Genomic DNA, 18,604 nt, shown 5'->3' with positions numbered 1-18,604 from the left:
GCAGAACCTTCGATAGTAACATACAAACTTGAAAGTATATAATGCTTTTTCCTCCAGAACTTAACATTGCAGACAGCTTTTAGCATGGAGAACAAAATTGTAAAAAAAATGAACATTTTATGATGAACACAATAAACAGATAAGAAGTATCTGCAGCTTCCACTGACTGTAATTGCACATTTGTGCTCAGCTGCCTATAATTACATGCTATCTGGTCCAGAAGATGATGATGTGAAAATTGACATTCATACCATCTGCCCTTCTAACTAGTTTGGTCAGACATCAACAGGGGCTGAAATCAGTTATTAGTTCTGTATTAACTTTAGCTTTGCCTCAGGATGTATTTACTAATAAACTGAATGACCTTTCTGTTAGAATGCGGTTTGTCACAAGATATTAGGGCAGCTGTATTTATTTCAGTTTCTGTGTTACACATGGATTGATTCTGCAGAAGAAGAAATTCCAACTATTTACTATGAGAGGACTCTCTAAACACTAGTTTTCATCCAGAATGTAAAGCCAAAGCATAGACAAAATCAAAATCAATCCCACTCAATGGGAAATGGAGGAAAATTGCAAACATACTGCACACACTGGATGCAATTTTGGGGATGGAGAAATACAAGATACAACTATTTATGGCTGGCAGAGTGTGGATGAACCATATTTACATATTTAAAATATATCGTGCCTAGGCAATTTTATGATGCATAGTCAAAATTGACCCTACCTGAGATTTTCAGAACTGCAGTTTTACACTTAGTAGGGCACTCATATCACATTTAATAGGCATAGTAAATCTAAATCACTGTGGTTCGTGTAAAATATTTGCCCTACAATTACAAGAAAGAACATCTGGCTTTTTAAATGACAGGACTGTATATAATCACTCATGTTTTAATTTGGAGTAAACAATATTAATTTAATTCCTTATGCCATTTTAGGCCTACATTGACTAAATATAGGGAAATGTATAGAATATTTCTGGCATTTTTTTCACAACTCCAGACACCATACAAGAAGTTAACATAAAGTGAAGCTTGCGGGCTTGCAGAGCAGTGAGTACAGCATTTGCTGGTGCCTTTCTTTGTGCCTGCAGGTCATAGATAACTCAGTATAGTGTGATGTTCTAAACCAGAATGAGTAAATATTTTAATTTTTCACAGCAGGAGTGAGTCTCCCAGGAAGAGATTTTCAATACAATTTATAAACATAAATATCACAATCCAGTTAAAAACATACTAACTAAAAATTCATTCATTTGTTTTGATTTAAGTACAAAAACTTATCATTAGCTCTGGGCATCTTGACAATTATTTAAAATAGCAATACATAATTTATAACCTACCAGCACAGCACATGATAAAAGTGATGTCATTTTTCAGACAGTTATTTAAGTATCCACTAAATATTTAACACCTACCTCTTAAACCCATCTTAACTAAATCTTGAGTTGCTCCATAACTCTAACAAATATTCTTTGTAGTATTTGTAACACTATGTAGGAGACTAGTTGATAGCACTTTTGAAAAACAGATGATTTATTCATAGACACCTATTTTTGTATTTGCTACGTGCTTTTTTTGGAACATTTTTTAGTATATTTGTACAAGTGTAGCATTGCAAACTGCATCACAACTCTGCAAGAAAATTTCAGGTTGGAGGAAAATAATTCCTGTTCCAGAGCATGAGTAAAGTGGTTTTGTTCACTTTGACCAATAAGAGTATCAGCTTTGTAAACTACTGACATGTATCTGAGAGAATCAAACTTATCTAACAGGAAATTGACAAATTGATTTAAAAAATCATTGGAACCAATGGAGAGTAATAGAATAAGCACATTCTTTATCTTCTTGTAGAAACACACAACGGCAGTACTGCTTAATGTTATTGATTGACACTGTCAATTATTTCCCGTGTTCCCCTGTGCAGAGAATTTATCAGCCACCTCCGGCTCTACGGAGCCTTTTACGGCGGCCTGGCTGATCAGCTGTGCAGTAATGAGTTGGCAGCTGCCAATGGACTCCCGTGTTGGAACGGAGAAGATGTTGTAAGAAGGTACCTTTGTGACTCACTTTTGTCTTTCCTTTTGTATTTCGTGTTTCTCTAAAGGAGCTTCCAGCTCAAGTACATTGTTTCCCTAGATATGTGTCAAGGTTAGTTGGAAAAACAAAGCAGGGTGGGTTTCCTTCTCTCAGGCTTCACCTGTAAACAGCAAAAAAAATCTGCCTGTGTCTCTGTTTTGAGAAAAACAAAGAATTCTGCTGTTCTTCAGACATTTTTCCTTCAAATTTATGGCACCTAAACCTATACTGGAAAAGAAGCTAAATTGGCATTTACAAAATACAGTTGGAGAAAAAGAATATGGATTTTTGTTTGAGCTTGATCTTTATGAAATGCTCCTTTTAATACAGGGTAGGTGATAACAGACTCAAGCTATTTGCTTAAAACTTTCTCTGAGTCTGAAGAATGAAGTAATCTCTTAATATATATGGTGTCTCAGGAGAGAGCTAAAAGTTAAAACATGAAGATAAAACATTTTAGAGGTGAAACACATGTATTTTTTTATGTATGCAGCATCTTGGGAGACATCATTCAGCAGCAATGGCAAAGAAGAGATAATAATGAACTGCTATGCTCCTGGATGTGTATCTCTGGAATCAATGTATTTCACAGCTTACAAAATACTAGCATTTGTGGATGTCAGAATGATTGTCAGAGAGCTGATCTCTATGGTTTTGCTTTATTGCTCTCATCACCAGAACAAGTATTTCTCTGAGCAGGAAGTCCTTGTGATGACAGAGAGCAAAATATTAAAAGGTTCATTGCAATTACTTTTTTATAAAGATCATGGTGTTAATACAGCGTTTATTAGTAGGTAATATCAAAGGTCATTTCAAAGAAGGTGGCTAAAGGCTGTGAAGTGAGTCAAAGTGGGAGATAGCTGGTACCACATAGAAGGAACAGTGACAGCCTGCACCCTCAGGTGTCTCTAAAAAGGTTAGGTGGCAGCTGTAATTTATTGATCAATGATACCTAAGGAAACTTAATGGATACCCTTTCAGCAAACAGCTACAGGCCTACTTTTCTTTATCTTCTTGGGTAGTCCAATGCTTTGGCAGCACTAAGGCCCAATGAGTGGTTAATTCCCTTGATAGTCTCATTGGGAACCTTTGTCTTAAGCTTTCAACAATCTTCTCAAGATGACGTGTTCCTTCTTTAGATATCTATATTTGAGATTTAATATCAACTTTACCTCCTGGCTTTTGTTTTGCTGCCCCTCCCCAAATAAGTTATACTATTCCTACCAAATGTTTCAGTAACAATTTGAAGTAAGCATCCTGTAATTACAGATTTCCTAAGAACAAGGTACTTGTATCATTACTTCTGTCTGTTTACAGTCTTACTATTAATATGTTATATCTTTTCAAACCTATATTATTATATTATATGGTACTATTATATTTTAGTTATTATTATTAACATTATAACATTATTAATGTGTTATATCTTCTCAAACCTATATTATTATATGGTATTATTATATTTTAGTTATATTATTATACTGTTACTATGTTTATACTATAGCACTATACTGTTTGATTTTGATTGATTAGACACTAAAGTCCTTACACAGAAATGAGACATTCTACTAAATCCTAGACCATAGTGTTTTTTAAAAGTAATTTAATTTGACTAAAAATATTTAATTAATGCAATTTATTTATTTGTGGATCAACCTAAAGATATAACTGGTGACAAAAGCACTATATCTTAAAAGTAAGACCACTTTGATATTAGTTTAACTTATAAATTTCCTTACTAAAATATTTTGTTTTCATATGTATGTTAATATATATATTTATATTTTTGGTCAGTAAATTTTAGTGTTAACTTCCTGAAAGAGCTGAAGTGTAGATAATATTTAGAAGTACAGACAGCTGATTAAAAGCAGAAGAGCAGGATGCTCTGAGTTGCTCTAGGTTATCAACTGGAGCTGAGACCTGCGGATTAGTTCCTACATCTCAGTACCTTTACTTGTACACGAAATATGTTGTGGTACATATTCTCCTGCTTCAGTAGCTATATGAAGGTGCTCACGTTTGTCCTCTTCCTCCTCTTCATTTTGCCTCGTTACTCAGTTAAAATGTCCTTTGTTCAATTTTATTTGTTTATATTTGTTCTTTTGTAACTGAAGGGGAAAAAAATCTTTCCTGCGCTTTGACTGAGATCAGGGGTTTTTTTACTATTATTATTATTATTATTACAGAACTGTTAATCTAGGGAAAAATGGGCACTCTCTTCTTTTTGTGCTTAGGCACATATGTGTGCCTGCTATGAAAACAAGGCACATGTGACACAAGCATGCAGGAGAGGGGCACATGCATTGGGTGTGCAATGCCTGGAGATTTCTCTTGGTTATGGAAAGTCAAAGTCAGCCTCAGAAACACAGTCAAACAAACAAATTCTACAAATTCAGAAACAAGGAAGTTGTGTTTGAGCAAGAAAGGCTCCTGTTCTGCACCACAAATTATGCTGGGAAATGACATTTGAAATGGATCAATGAATCAATCAACTAGCGAAGAGATCTGATGGGAGATGAGCAGCATCAGAAGTGATTGTGTTTGGGGATATCGTGAAGGGAAATTAAGACATCAGGCTTTAGGAATGTGGACTGGAGGCAGTGAGCCTAACCATTGTGCAGGCAAACCAGATTAGAAGGAACTAGTAACATGCAAAAACCAGGGTAAGCCATTCAAAATGATCTTGATGAAACTCAGCCTGAGCCCAGTTTTAGCATTTTCAGGAAAGCTGTGGCATACTTGTAGAGTGTTCCCAGAAGTATTATGAGATCAATCGAGAATCTAGGAAACTCAGCTTACAAAAAAGGAGTCAAGGAATTAGATTTCTTTAACCTGGAAAAGAAAAACTGTTAAGAGAAAATGTAAAGTGCAAACAGGCTGTTGCTAGGGGGAAGAAAAGTGTCTGTTACCTGCTTCCATAATGGCTAGGACACATAGCAAACATTTAAAATATATTCTGATTAAATATTAGGGAGAGTTTTCTAGTGGCAAGGATAATAAGGGACAAAACCAGGTAGTTTTGGGGTCCAGCGTTTGCCTGAAGGAGGATGTTTAAGAACAGGCAAGACAAGGCACTGAGAAATGATGCAGCAAAAGCTGATTTTTCCTTGGAGATATGGAGATAAATTGGATAACCTCTTAAAATCTCCTCCAGCTCTCTGATTCTGAATCTAGGATTATCTAAATCCTGTGTTGCTCAACTTCTGTTGCCATGATGCCAGGATACTGTGACATTTTAGAAGCAATAATGACTGGAGCAGGCATCATCGTTTTTCTCTGTAAATACTGAAGAACACCTGAACCTGTACACTCACTCTCTTTTTTTCTTCTTTTTTTCTCCCCCCCCCTGCCCCGTAATAAATAAAGATATTGGTGAATTCATCTGTGCAGTGTTCCTGGCACAGATGGGGGAAAGTCTGTATGTTCAAATTAGTTAAAGATAAATAGATTTTATCTGGTTTGAGATTCTTCATAATTTCCGTCTGGTTTTGCCTTCTATTTAAAAATCATGTGCCATAGCTGGTAATGACTGCAATTTTGGGCCTGACATGGGAAAGCAATATCATAAGCTACATAATCCTGGTGTGAGTGTATCAGGACCTGAAGAGATTGCTGAGACTGTTTACTGTATCTGTGTTTCAAGCTGCAAGTAGCAATAAGCCCTGGAGACAGAAGATAGATATGTGTTAAAAAAATCTTTGCAGTTCTTCTTTCTCCTTTTCCGTACATTTTTTCTAAAGGAAGTAGTTCAAGGTTTTAACAGCTATAATATCATAGCTCAGATAAATCTTACAGCCTTTGCTGTTTCTAATACCATCTAAGAGATTATCAAGCCTGGATGGGAAAAGGTCAGAAAAAGAAAAAGAGGGTATTATTGAAATGAAAGCTTACTTAACAGTTGACATTTCATATGCTTGAGCTGTTTCTTTTTTTGGTTTAAGCCTTTTTTTTTTTTTTTTTTCCCCCAAATCGTAATGTCATGGCAGTATGGCACTTGATTCTGAAACTAGAAATTGTTCTGAATCTAGCCTGTCACACAGTGCATGCTCATGCTTTTATCAAAAACTGAGACCAGAATCCCCAAATTCCTGTATTCATGTCAGGCAAGATTGGTAGCGGGCAGGACTTGCAGGAGCAAGACTACTCTTGCAAGGTCCACATCACTGCAGAATGAGGGAGGGGACGTCTCAGAGGAGTCTTCAGCCCTTCCACTGAGTGCCACGATGAAGTACCTGGAGTTTAGTGTTACAGGATTCATTAGGTTCAATGGAAAAAGAGGAATTGCAATTAATAAGTCATGCACTACCAAAGCATATGAGAAGAACTGCATGCATCAGTTTGGACTTTCAGTGGATCTTAGCATTAAAGCTAAAATAACTGGAGTTGTGCAAATAGACTGAGATTGTTCTCATTCATGAACATAAAGTGGTTTAACTGACATGTATACAGTTTTGGTACTCCAGAGTGCCTGGCTAGAATTTGAAGAGAGATGGATTAAAAATCCACAGAGGAGTGATTCCACTGAAATAAAAATAGATATGAGAGAAGAAAATAGTAAAATTATGTGTGTTGAAGGATTCAGGAGTAATGGAGATTATTAAAAACAGCTAATCAAGTTTGGAAGGAAGAGTTTCATATCTAAAGTATCCAAATTAAGAGGAATTAAACAGCATGATTGATTTTAATTGCTAAGCAAGTTGTTAGAAAGTGATTATAATAAGCATCTATCATCAAATAAATGCTTAGCTTTAGCACAGCTCTTAGGCTGGGGAAAGGAATTTTCTCTTTTGATTCTTAAATATTCTGAAACAAGAGTACCATCCTGAATCTGTTCTTAGCCAACAAGAGAAGATAAATGGTGATATAAGGAGATCTAATGAATTCCTTTTAGTTTTCTTCTATTTGAGCTAGTCATCACGTTAGAATGAAGCAGAATGTAAACTGCCATCAAAGGCACCACTTGCCACCTATGGAAAAGATTTGCCTGAGCAACTTGACTCTTACTGCTTTGCCTAATACACTATTGCCAACAAGGACCAGTGACAGATGTGTAGAGAAAAAAACAATTGTAAATATCTGCTTCCTCACAATCTGCAAATTTGGAAATGCCTGACCCAGAGATGTGAATGTTCAGTCTTCCCATGAACTCATAAAATCTTAGCACCAATAGCGTTCCACAGCAAGCTAACCAGAACTTTTCAGATACCAAAACACTGAGTCAACTTAAGAGGTAAATGGTGGATAAAGATATTTTTAGGCTGAATGTTTTGTAAGGAAAATGAAAATTAAATAAATTGTTAAATCCAAATGCCTGAAATCTGAAGTATTTTTCTTTTGAATTGCTGCCGCCCCTTTAAGGATGCTTGGAAGTGAAGTCACCTGGACTGTAATGAAAAATCAGGTCATCTGGTCTATAAGAACATGGGGCTCCAAAGGTCCTCCCTGAATTCAGGAGGATTTTTTCATTACAATTTATACATTTTCATTTGAAAAACTACTGACATCAGGATATGTTTGATGACCAATGAGCAACACCATTAATTTTACCACTGCCTGCCCCCCCCCCCCCCCAGTCACAAATCATTTCTTATTGATCCTACTTGACTTGTTAGAAGAATGAGAGGGGCTTATGATAAATTTTTCTGTGTCAACGTAGAAAACAAAAGGCATTTCTACTTCTGGCATCAACATGTAATTGAATAACAAAAAATAATTATATTATTCTAGTTGCTGGTTTTCTGGAGGCAACTTTTTGTTGTCTTTTCTTTTGATAAACCTTAAACATTATTTTTAGGTTAGCTTAATGAATTTGGGGATTCTAGTGGAGAATACAATCTGAACTATTCATTCCAGAGAAAGACAAAAATTAGAAGAAAGAAGGATACTGGCTTGATGATAGATTATATAAAAACTAGGTAGTTTATATGAGAGCTGAAATTCAGATCCCTGTGTCAGATGGTTTTAGGAGATCCAAGTCTGACATCAGGGGAGAAAAAGAAATAGTATATGATCCCTTTGTTTATATTAGTTGCGGGGTTTGTTCTCTGTTTTATCATGAGATATAAAAATAAAATAATTCCTGCTTTCATAGTGGTAATATCAGTTCTCAATATATACTTAGATAAACCCCATGACTCTTGAGGATGGAATTTATTTAATTATGTAAAAGCAGCAAAATATGTATTGCATTTGACTACCTGAAAATAAATGATCTATTTTTCCTTTTGTTTGCTTGAGCAAATATATAATTTTCTGGAGTGTTTCTCCTAGAAACATTCGAGTCATTTGTCATGCACAGCAGGGGTTATAATAGAAGGGTTGTAACACCAGGTGAATTAATTTTTATTAAGCTGGTACTGATTTACAAAATGTATTGACTTTTAAATTGAAAAACATTAGAGCCACGTTAAATAAATAATATAAAGTCACAGAAGGCTGTTGAAAGATAGGCATGAGAAAGACCAGTGACCAAGGATATTCCAAGAGTTTGAATTATGGCATCATCATACCTTCATTTTGGAGTGTTCTGTTCTTTCATTTTATACAGTCATAGAAAAATACACTTACTCCAGGATTTAGTATTAGTGATGACTCTTAGAGGTTTTCCTAGGGAATTCAGGACTACTTTACCATAGTTTATGACATGAAACAATAGAGGCAAAAAAAAAAAATCTATCATCTCCTTTTTGTATAATACGGTTTCATATTAATACCAAGGAAAACTCATACAAGAGGCTTTGCTGCATAGTTCAAAAATAAGCCCAACATAAAATAAATAACTGTGAATCATAGCGGGTTATACTAGACAGAAGATTTGTGTATTTGTGCCTCACTGAAGTTCTTATAAAAGAAATGTGATCTAACTGAATTCAACTTCGATATACAGGATATCTTTCAAATAATAAGTTCAGTAATATTTTACAATGAGGCCCCTCTCACACAGTGATGTTCTGCAACATTTTATATTTCTAAAAACAAATTATTTATCACCTTTAGCCATGGCAATTTAATACAACAGCTCTCAATGAATTTTTTAAACAATATTTTGGGTTGTGAAATACCTTCTATGGGGTACTCTTTCACTGTAATGTTCACAGCAGTCCTCTATAAACACTGCAGGCTTACCAGTCCAGACAGCAAACTTCTGTGTGCTAATGTTCAGCACCGCAGCATTCACAGATATTCCTTTCAACCTTTGTATTGCTATGTTACGTCTGCCAAAGACTTTCTCTTGACAGCTATAGGTCAGATTTTCATTGAGCATCCTGCACCAGCTGTGAAAATACGCTACTGAAACTTAGATTATGATGGGGTTTTTGTTTTTTACGTTTTCACAGCTGACTTAGATACTCAAGCAGGGTGATTTGAGAGATCTGGAAATTGGTTGGGAGTCTTATGTGAAAACCACTGATGTTTCCTGTGTGTCTAATGGCAAAAGTTCGCAGTAAGTTTTTCTCTATTTCAGAAAAAATTTGCTTTATATAGTCCTATTTTGGTGAATATTCTGTAGATTTTTATGTATACAGCTTGATTTTGTTAATGTTGTTTATGTAATACAGATGATAAAAAATTGGTATTTGTAAGTTTTATTAATGTATTCAAAGAATGAGTTCACTCATTAGTTTTTCTAGAAATAAATATTATTCTTTCCAATTATGTGAAATTCTTCTTGCTGCTTTTGTAGTCAAAAGAATCATTAGATCCTCTCTAATGAAGTAAAACTAATCTGCCATTCACAACTGGGAGTCTACGAGCATGTACTTCAAAATACCGTATCTTCTGTTCTTTAATAAAAGTTAAGGTTTCTTATCTTCCTTAGCAGCTCGGCTTCTTCTTTTATTCCTTTAGAATTATATGAAGAGAGGCACAAGTTGTCTTATATTCATTAAAATGACGATTTTGTTCTAACTGTTTCTATTCTAACACTGCATTCTTAGGGCCAAAGTTTTTTAGCACTCACCCACATGTGGGCACTCAGGAAAATTAAGCTGAATTAATGAAGACTGTGAATTTAGAAATCAGTGACATTAGCTCATTTTTTCCTCAGTTCATTGAATGAATAAACCAAACTGAAGCTACTTTAATTTAGAAAGAATTTTAATTATTAAAGCATAGTATCCCACACAGAAGTTTAATCGTGTTTTGCTAGCCCATGTAATGCATTTGCATCTTTAATATGTTCCAAGTGATGTTTTGAGTTTAGCCATGTAGGCAAGCACATACCTGCTAGGAGTGCTTCAGTGACAACTATCTCTGAAAAAAGACTGAAGCAAAAACTAACGAAAAGGACATGAACACACTTATATGTGCCTTGCTGCAGGCTTAGTAAATGACACAGTCAAGCACTAGTGTGAATAGTCATGTCCAAATCTGAAAGGTTTTCATGTTCAGGTACTGCCTAAGATTTCATGAGAAGTTATTATGAAGGAACAGATCAAAGCAGCAGAATTAAATTGTTACATTCATGCAACAGGAGACTGTTCAGATTATTCCCAAATACATACTTGCTACCTATGAGGCAGAGAAAGAAAATATGAAGCATAAAACACAGTCCAAACTCACAATGAACTGTTTTCCTTCCACAATAAAAGAGATCTCTCTGCTGCTTGTAATAGGCAGGAGTACCGGCAGACCTTCCTTCATACTGTTAGGAATCATGATGTATATTTGAGAAAAATCCCATGACTATGGATGGAGGGATTGCACTATAGCATACTGCTGTGTAATAATATGTAGCTTTTCCTCCTAAGGAGTGTGAGGTGTGAATCTCTGTCACGTTAATTTTTAAACACATTTATGTCTTATGTTAATAAGAGCTTGCTGTGCTAAAAGTTGTGGTATTATTCATCTCTTTTTCAGTAAAGAGAGAAATGGACCCCTGTAGGATGCAATTCATTTAATCTTTAAATGGTTGGATAGAACTTCCTAGAAGGACTTGTTTCTGCCCCTTGGCTGTAAAGGGCATCAGTCTAAAGGTAGTGGTAGAATTTATGTTATCTAAGTTTAAAATATCTAAAAGCAAACTAATACGAAACATCTATGCTGAGATTAAAAACCAAAATACCCTAAACACTAAGTGTTAAACCTGGGAGATTGATCCAGAACCATTATGTCTAAGTGTTTGGGATAATTCACCAGAAAATTAGGTACGCATGTTGATCCATATTCTGAAAGTAATGATGTCATATAGCAGTGTTGATCAATTTCTGCTAGCGCTGATCTTCTGCTCAAAGTGATGTATGAAAGTAACTGGGGTAACCAGTATAAAGAATTGTGCAGGACCAAGCACCACTCTAGCTCTTTCTCAGTACCTTTGATCAAAGATGGAACATATTCCTGAATAAGGTATAAAACTTTCTGTTTTGCATAGTTTCTTAAAGTTGTTTCATTTTAAGGGTTAGATAAAATTGGGAATGGATTTGGAGAGAGTTAGGGTGTTTATGGAAAGAATATGAAATTTTTTTTCATTTTCCCTCTGTTTCCAAAGCCTATTTTTCACTGCAGGAGAGGTTATGGCATCTAGAACTCCAGGTTTTAAGTCTCCAGTTCTTATAAAGTGCTATAAAAACTGGTGTGTTTGTGTCCTTTTTCCAAATATGATGACAACAGTATTTGAGAGAAGCTTATGTTCCTGTACACGAGTACGTTCCTACTAATCCTTCTTTTAATATGTCTTACTTTCATATCCTGATGTCTTTAAAACCTCTGAATCACACATAAGTACAACAATAATAGAGGAAGCAATAAGCCTATGCTATGTTACAGTCTAATAAAACTGCTTTTTTTTTTTGTTGTTTAATGAAATACTTCTGGAATCTACAAAGATAGCATGGCAGATAGCTAATATTATTGCCTTCAGTTCAAACATCAAAGCAACATGTTCTATTCTATTTAGGGAAGAAAAATATATTATCAGTGCATCTTGAAATCCTTGTACAGAAGCTGTTTAAAATAAATAAAAATAATTAAAAAAATCCTAACAAACAATGTTTTTGATATAAGGATGTTTCATTTTCCATTGAAAAGTATTAAACATGGTCAGTTAACATGCTGCAGTTCTGAACGGTAGAAGAGCAGTACTGAATGGTACAGTGGTTCTAGACAGCAGCTAATGGAAAGAGACTGCATAAATCATTGCAGTTATTTTTTGAGCAAAAGCCTCCTGTATTTGCAGATTATCACTATATTTTCTTCAGTTCCTTGAACAGGAATCCCAAGATAAGGGCAACTGGCTCTTGACTGAATATATTTCTAGCACAGGAAAGATTTGACTATGGTCCAAACCAATGAAAACTCATTCTGTAGTACTGCCCTTCAGCCTTTTGACAGCACAGACTGTATTCACAGAGATCTTGGCAGTAATCATTTAATTTCAAATCCATATTTTTATATCTAGGGAATTAGTTTTTCAAAGGAGAATTTTTTACCAGCCAGTTCAAGAGCTGATAGCTAGACTCTGCCCCCTCTTCTGTACTTTTATTTCCTTAGTAAAGGAGTGTATTTGCAGAAAAAAATGTTGAGTCAAACAGCCTGAAGTTGTTTATTTGCTTAGACACCTGTGAAAAATAATTTGGCTCATGTCTCAGTTAATGCTGTTGATTCTCCTGGATTCTTACGTTGATAATGCCATATTTGAGTATACAAGGAAGACTTCATTTTGGGGGTGGGATTCAACTGACATCTTCAGCTCTGCAAAACTTAGGCATCTAATCTGGACTTCTTGAGTCCGTATAGTCAATGGAGAGAGACACATCCTACGAAGTGCTAGTGGACTGGCTGTTTCTAAAGGTTGTGATCGCTTGGAGCAAGCAGCACAGAGCAGCTGTGTAGCTTAGATGATCTGAATCTTGCCCTCAAAGATGTGTAGGTCTGATGGAAAAAGATTTGCCCCCAAAGAGAACAAGTAGAGGCAATTCAAAGCATATTTCATGGCTATCAGAAAGAAAGTACAGAAATGGGTCACTTCTACCTTGTGCCTCAGGGAGCTGTAGTTAGAGGTGCACCAATGTGCACCGTCCTTAGGTAAATGTCACCAGAAGATGACCGCTGAAGGTAAAAGAAAAACAAGTTTTCTGAACATCAGCTGAAGCTCATTGAATTGCTTTTTGCTGCTTCCTTCTTTCAGATTCCTCTAGGCTTTGAACTCCTCTGGAGAGGGAGCCTATGTGGCAGATGCTTCAACACTGCCATTGGAACAGTTCGCAGTGTGATAGATACAGCACATACGATGAGTCAAACAGATGCACATGACAAGAAGAACTCTTGTCTCAGCTGTGTACACAAGTTGTAGTGGAATACATGAAGAGAAGCCATATGTAAAAAGATCTTACAGTTGTTCAGATGAGCAGTTTTCTCTAATACTTCCATCACCTCCAGAAAGATTTAAACTATTTGGGATTTGCATTGCCTCCCCCCCCCCCCCCCCCTTTCTGTAAACATGAAATAGACCTTGAATAGATAAGTTTATCATTTTGTGGCAAGAGAACAAATTCTTTCTCTAGGGACAGACCAACTCATGTCCTAGGAAATCTCATATTCTGATAAATAGGCAGTGTAATAAGTTCATTTTTCTCATATGTGTATATAAAATAATTCTGAGCTTATGCATTTGAACTTGTGTGCATCTGGGGGTAATGCTACTTTACCTTCACCTGTCTGCCTGCAATGAAGAGGTACAGATACATACTGTAGTCAGATTTATTTTTTTCTGTCAGTTAGGTGTTGAACACAACTAAATTCACTGTTGTGAGGAGCTTTTTGGAAGATGTGAAGGTAGATGAATTCCCTAACTGTATTAATTTTGGGGGAGGTAAACTTGGGGGATAAATGAAACCCATCAGCTGAAATCTGCTGAGATGATAGGACAAAAGTGGAGATTTCACTCTGAAGTTAGCTTCCATTTGGGGAAGCTAAGCCTGAGGACAGACATTGTCAAATGAATAGATCCCAGCTATGGGAAATTGTATTAAAAGTCTTGAGGTCAGCTGGTAGTTGAGGGGAACACCTGGAAAGCAAGCCAGATTTCCAGTAAGGAATGATATTTTTATTACCCACATCTGTCTCAAAATATCATTGCTGTTCTGTAAAAATCTGCATTTGGTAAAATTAAAATACTTTTTTGCTTTCACCTTAGTATTTGTAGTGAGTTCAAACTAACTATAATACCTTGATAACATCAGAAAATTTGGGAGAGAAACTTTCTGCTGCAAATTTTTTTTCCAAACAAAAAAAAATTTCAGTACCAATATCATCACAATTAAAATAACCCATGATGAATCCACATTAAAAAAGCATGTTAAAACTAGCCACCCTGGGGCATGTTTTTCATCACCAAAAAAAAAAAAAAAAAGGGACATCATGATAATAGTGACAATAATATGTCCTTCTGTGACTGTGGTTTTCTGTTTAAATGAGACCACTTTCCTGGAACATTTGGAGATCTAACTCCAAAACAGATCTCCAGCACACAAGCTTAAAAAAGTGAATAGGCAATAGTCCTTCACAGTTACCAACAATAAATGATGTCTGGCCAGCCAACTAAAAAAGGAAGGTACTTAGCCACATAGTGTGTAATTAAATCAGAGAATCTCTGTCCCAGGATGTTGTGGAAGTCAACAGTGTATCTTCGTTCAAAGAATGGCTAGACAAAATCATGGAGTAATTCATCAAGGACTCTTGATAAAGTTACACCATAGCTCTGCTTTCTATAAATTGCCAGAAACTGGGGGACTGTACCCAAGGAAGAGAAGGGAGAAAGTGTAGCTGTGTATTTTTATTCCAAGTCCCTGCGGGCTAACCTTAGAGAGTGGTTGCTTAGAGAGTGCAGCTTCTTGAGTGGAGACATTTCTCCATTTGAAATTCTTCTCTGTGATACTAGACTGGATATTTCTGAACCATTTTCTTCTTAGAAAAAGAAAAAAAGATTGTTGGGCACTCGAATGTAAAACAGCTGTAACCTAACAATCACTCACACTTGTGCATTCACTTCAAGGCGTGTGTACTGTGGATCCACAATGTCCTGCTTTGCAGCAGTCCTTCAGAACTAGGAAGTGAGAGCCAGAAGTTAGAGCAGAAATGTTTTGAAGTTTTATGGGCTTCCCCACTGTGACAAAAAGATAGAACTTTTTTCTTCTTAATTTCATACAGTATGAAGAGCTCAATCTTATACATTATTTCCTGTTATTTCTTTGGAGGAAAATACTGTGTGATTTTTTTCTTTTTCTCCCTCTAATCTGTCATCCTCCTCTCATTTTTTTGTAACATTTTTTAGTTTACCTCATATTGGCACAGCTCTCTCATGCAGTATTTTTCACATCTTTTTCCCATTGATTTCCATATTATTGTCTCTACTTTGTATTCCACTTCAAGCCTTTCTTCTTTGCACTGTATTTCTTTATTTTCACTTCATTGGAGTCATATTAATCATGCTACAACAATGACAAAGTGGACTTCGTAATTTTATTATTCCTGGTTTTTCTTCTGATAGCCACAGAATAACTTTAGAAAACAAAGTGAGTCTGTTTGCAAGTATTTTGGAAAGGAGTCCTTCTTGTTCTACGAGATTTTGACAGGTGAAGTGCATTCTGTGTTTTAAACCAATCAGAGACGTAGTGTTTGAGGTTTTTTCCCTGTTTGCGTCTTGCATTTTCTTACTATAAATTCAAGTGACTATTAAAATCATTCATTCTAAAAAAACCTGCAGAACTGTAACAATGATGCATGTGAGAAACCATTTGTCAGAAGTCAGCATTACTTTCAAACACTTCAATGGCAACTATAGTTCACATTTCATAACCCTGTTATGATTGAAGAGAAACAAACAAAAAATGGGATTGGGGGGGGGGGGGGGGCTATGTCAATACTCATTTGAACTGCATCCAATCTGATTAGGCCATAATCTGTCACCTTTGTTCAAAGTTTCTTTTTTTCCACGTATTCATAGCATTGCCAAGCGCAACATCAAGAGAAGCAAAAACTTTTTTTGGTGGCCCTCCGGAGAGAGCAGTTCTTTCTGTTGCTGCATCCTGGGTTGCCACCCAGTGGAGAAGACTGTAAATTCTCATTGTCGCAGGCCCAAAAAGAGAAGCCTTGTTACCGACCTTATTCTGCAAGGAAATATCTGTGGGTGGTCTTTTGTGAAAATGCTGCTTGCTTTTGTTGTTTTCCATTGCTTTAATTTAGATTTAAAAGGTGAACTAGCAATAGCACGGAATCCTCAGGTAAAGAAAGGCCTCTGGGGTTTGCCTCTTTTCTCTAGAGATTTACTGGCTTTGACCAGTGTGTTACATGCTATGTAACAGCCTAATGAAACAATGCAGCTCTATCTATATTAATATAAAAACTGATTAATATGGCAGTGGATCAGAGCTGTGATTTGCAACAGTGTCTTGAACTCTACAAAAAGGTTACATTATTCTCAACTTCTTGTAAATTATGCCATGTGCTATTACAGTCTCTTCTAACACAAACTTCATTTGGCCTTAGCTATGTTTAAACAAGCAACTCAGAGCTTTGAGGAAAAAAAAAACCCAAACCACCCAAAACTAGTTTCCAGTACATATTACTGAATTATCTGACTCATTCTCCACTTATTTCATCTAAATGTTTGAAATTGCTGTACAAAGCTAATGCAGGCAAGTGTTGGCAGCCACTAGTTTTTAAGTGGTGTGTCATGAGGAAATACTTGGAGTATTTAAGGGAAGGAGGACACTAGAGAAGGGTGAATAAGAGTGCAGAAAAAAGCAAGGGCACTGATCACTCTACGGAACAGAGAAATGGAAGGCAGTGACCAGTAACTTCCATATCAGAAGCAATTTCTGAGTAGTCATCATTCTGCCCTGCTCCACGAGCCCAAGGGTGTCCAGAGCAGACCAAACACAAATGGAAGAAGATAGTGGCTAAATCCTCTTTCCTTTGGAAGTCTGTAGTAGGCCATTGCCATGACGAAAGCCAAATTACTAAGCACAATCTCAAGGAGTTCTTTCTTTCTTTAGGAAGATTAAAAGCAACAGAAACTCAAAATATTTTCAAATTTTCCCTCACATTTTCAGCTGAAAAGAAGCCTCCTTATCTAGTCTATTACCTGTATTTCCATTTTTCAAATTCTTCCCCCAAGCCTTTGTCAGGAGAGAGGAAGAGAAGAGGGCAAGGCCGATGCTGCCTGTAATAGCTCATGTAGTTTTCCAAACTTGTCATGAGAGGTTCTGCTTCTTTAAAGTCCTCTTCACATTAGCATACCTCTTACTGATGGACCCAGGTTGTAGCAGATAAGGTAGAAACCTTGGAGGATATAAGCCCTATGCCTCAGTACTTTTCTGATTGTTTGCAGTGTGAACCAAACAAATGCATACTGCTATTTATCCTTTTCACAGTAAAAACACGCATGAACTGCTGCAGTTCAGGATTCCAAAGGGAAAAAAAGATAATATTTTTTTATACTATTTTTTCACCTTGTGTGTAGAACTTCTGTTGTTACTCAGGGCTCAGAAACAGAGAAAAGCCTGGGTTGGGAAGGGACCTCTGGAATTACTGGTCCAAACATCAGTAAGAAGTCAGGGCCATAGATTAGGTTATTCAGAAATCTGTCAAGCTGAGTCTTTTAAGATTTTCAGTGACAGAAATTTTACCAGTGTTCTGGGCAACCTCTTCCAGTGTTTAATTATCACAGGGTGCATGTTTTTTTCGTATAGCCAGACAGCATTTCCCTTGAGCAACTTTTACACGTTGCCTCTTGTTCTGTCACTGTGCATCCTTGTGAAAAGAGCATCCCCTCCTTCTCTGTACCTATGTTTTAGGTGCTTTATGAAGGGTGTGGTGAGATCCTCCCTAAGCCTGGTCTTTCCCAGGCTGAACACAGTTCATTCAGCCTTTCTTCATATGTCAGGTTCTCCAGCTCTCTAAAACATCTTGGTGGCATGTTAATGGATTCACTTTGCTTTTCAGGCCTGTAAAGGCCCATGTGTTGCCATGACATTTGCAATTATGGGTTTGGTTTGTGTTTTCTTTTTTTTCCTTAAATCTGTCTTGAGTGTAGTTTGGGAAAGGTAACAAAAGCACACTCTGAAATCCACTCCTCACCTTTAATATGACCTCTGTCACACTTTGGACATAGATCTGGGTATTTTTCTAAGACCAGTCATTATATTAATCTATTTTAATAATTGCCAGAACTAGTTACATCCTTATTCAGCCTTCAGACTATTTTTATTCATATATATTCTTTAAGATTGCAATACAGCATAAAGTTGTGGGATTTGGGCTTATTTTTTTTGTTTTGTTTTTCCTCTGTATGCTTATAATCATAGCTGTGTAAAGTATGGCCAGATATTATTAATGTTTGATATACAAATGTATATAGTAAATGATTAGTAGGATGCAACTGAGAAATTAAACAGTCAACAGCTAAGATGTGGGAGACTTCTCAGAGAAGAAAAAAAATCCCACCCGTTTTAAATCCTTAGTATATGTGCAGAAACTGGAGAGGAATTCTTTCCTCCTAAATTGTGGATGTGTTACTGACC

The 18,604-nt window shown here is 36.2% G+C and overlaps 1 protein-coding gene across 1 annotated transcript in view; it reads left to right on the top strand.

Moving 5' to 3' along the window:
* The window catches only part of GPC5 (glypican 5), a 732,586-nt gene that overhangs the window by 135,409 nt on the left and 578,573 nt on the right, over positions 1–18,604 (top strand). Inside the window, 1 exon segment of the mRNA XM_052785786.1 lies at positions 1,933–2,058. Coding sequence (XP_052641746.1) covers positions 1,933–2,058 — 126 coding nt within the window.

The sequence above is a fragment of the Harpia harpyja genome, chromosome 4 (assembly GCF_026419915.1).
Source record: "Harpia harpyja isolate bHarHar1 chromosome 4, bHarHar1 primary haplotype, whole genome shotgun sequence".
Lineage (NCBI taxonomy): Eukaryota > Metazoa > Chordata > Aves > Accipitriformes > Accipitridae > Harpia > Harpia harpyja.
This window is presented reverse-complemented; position numbering and strand designations above follow the sequence as displayed.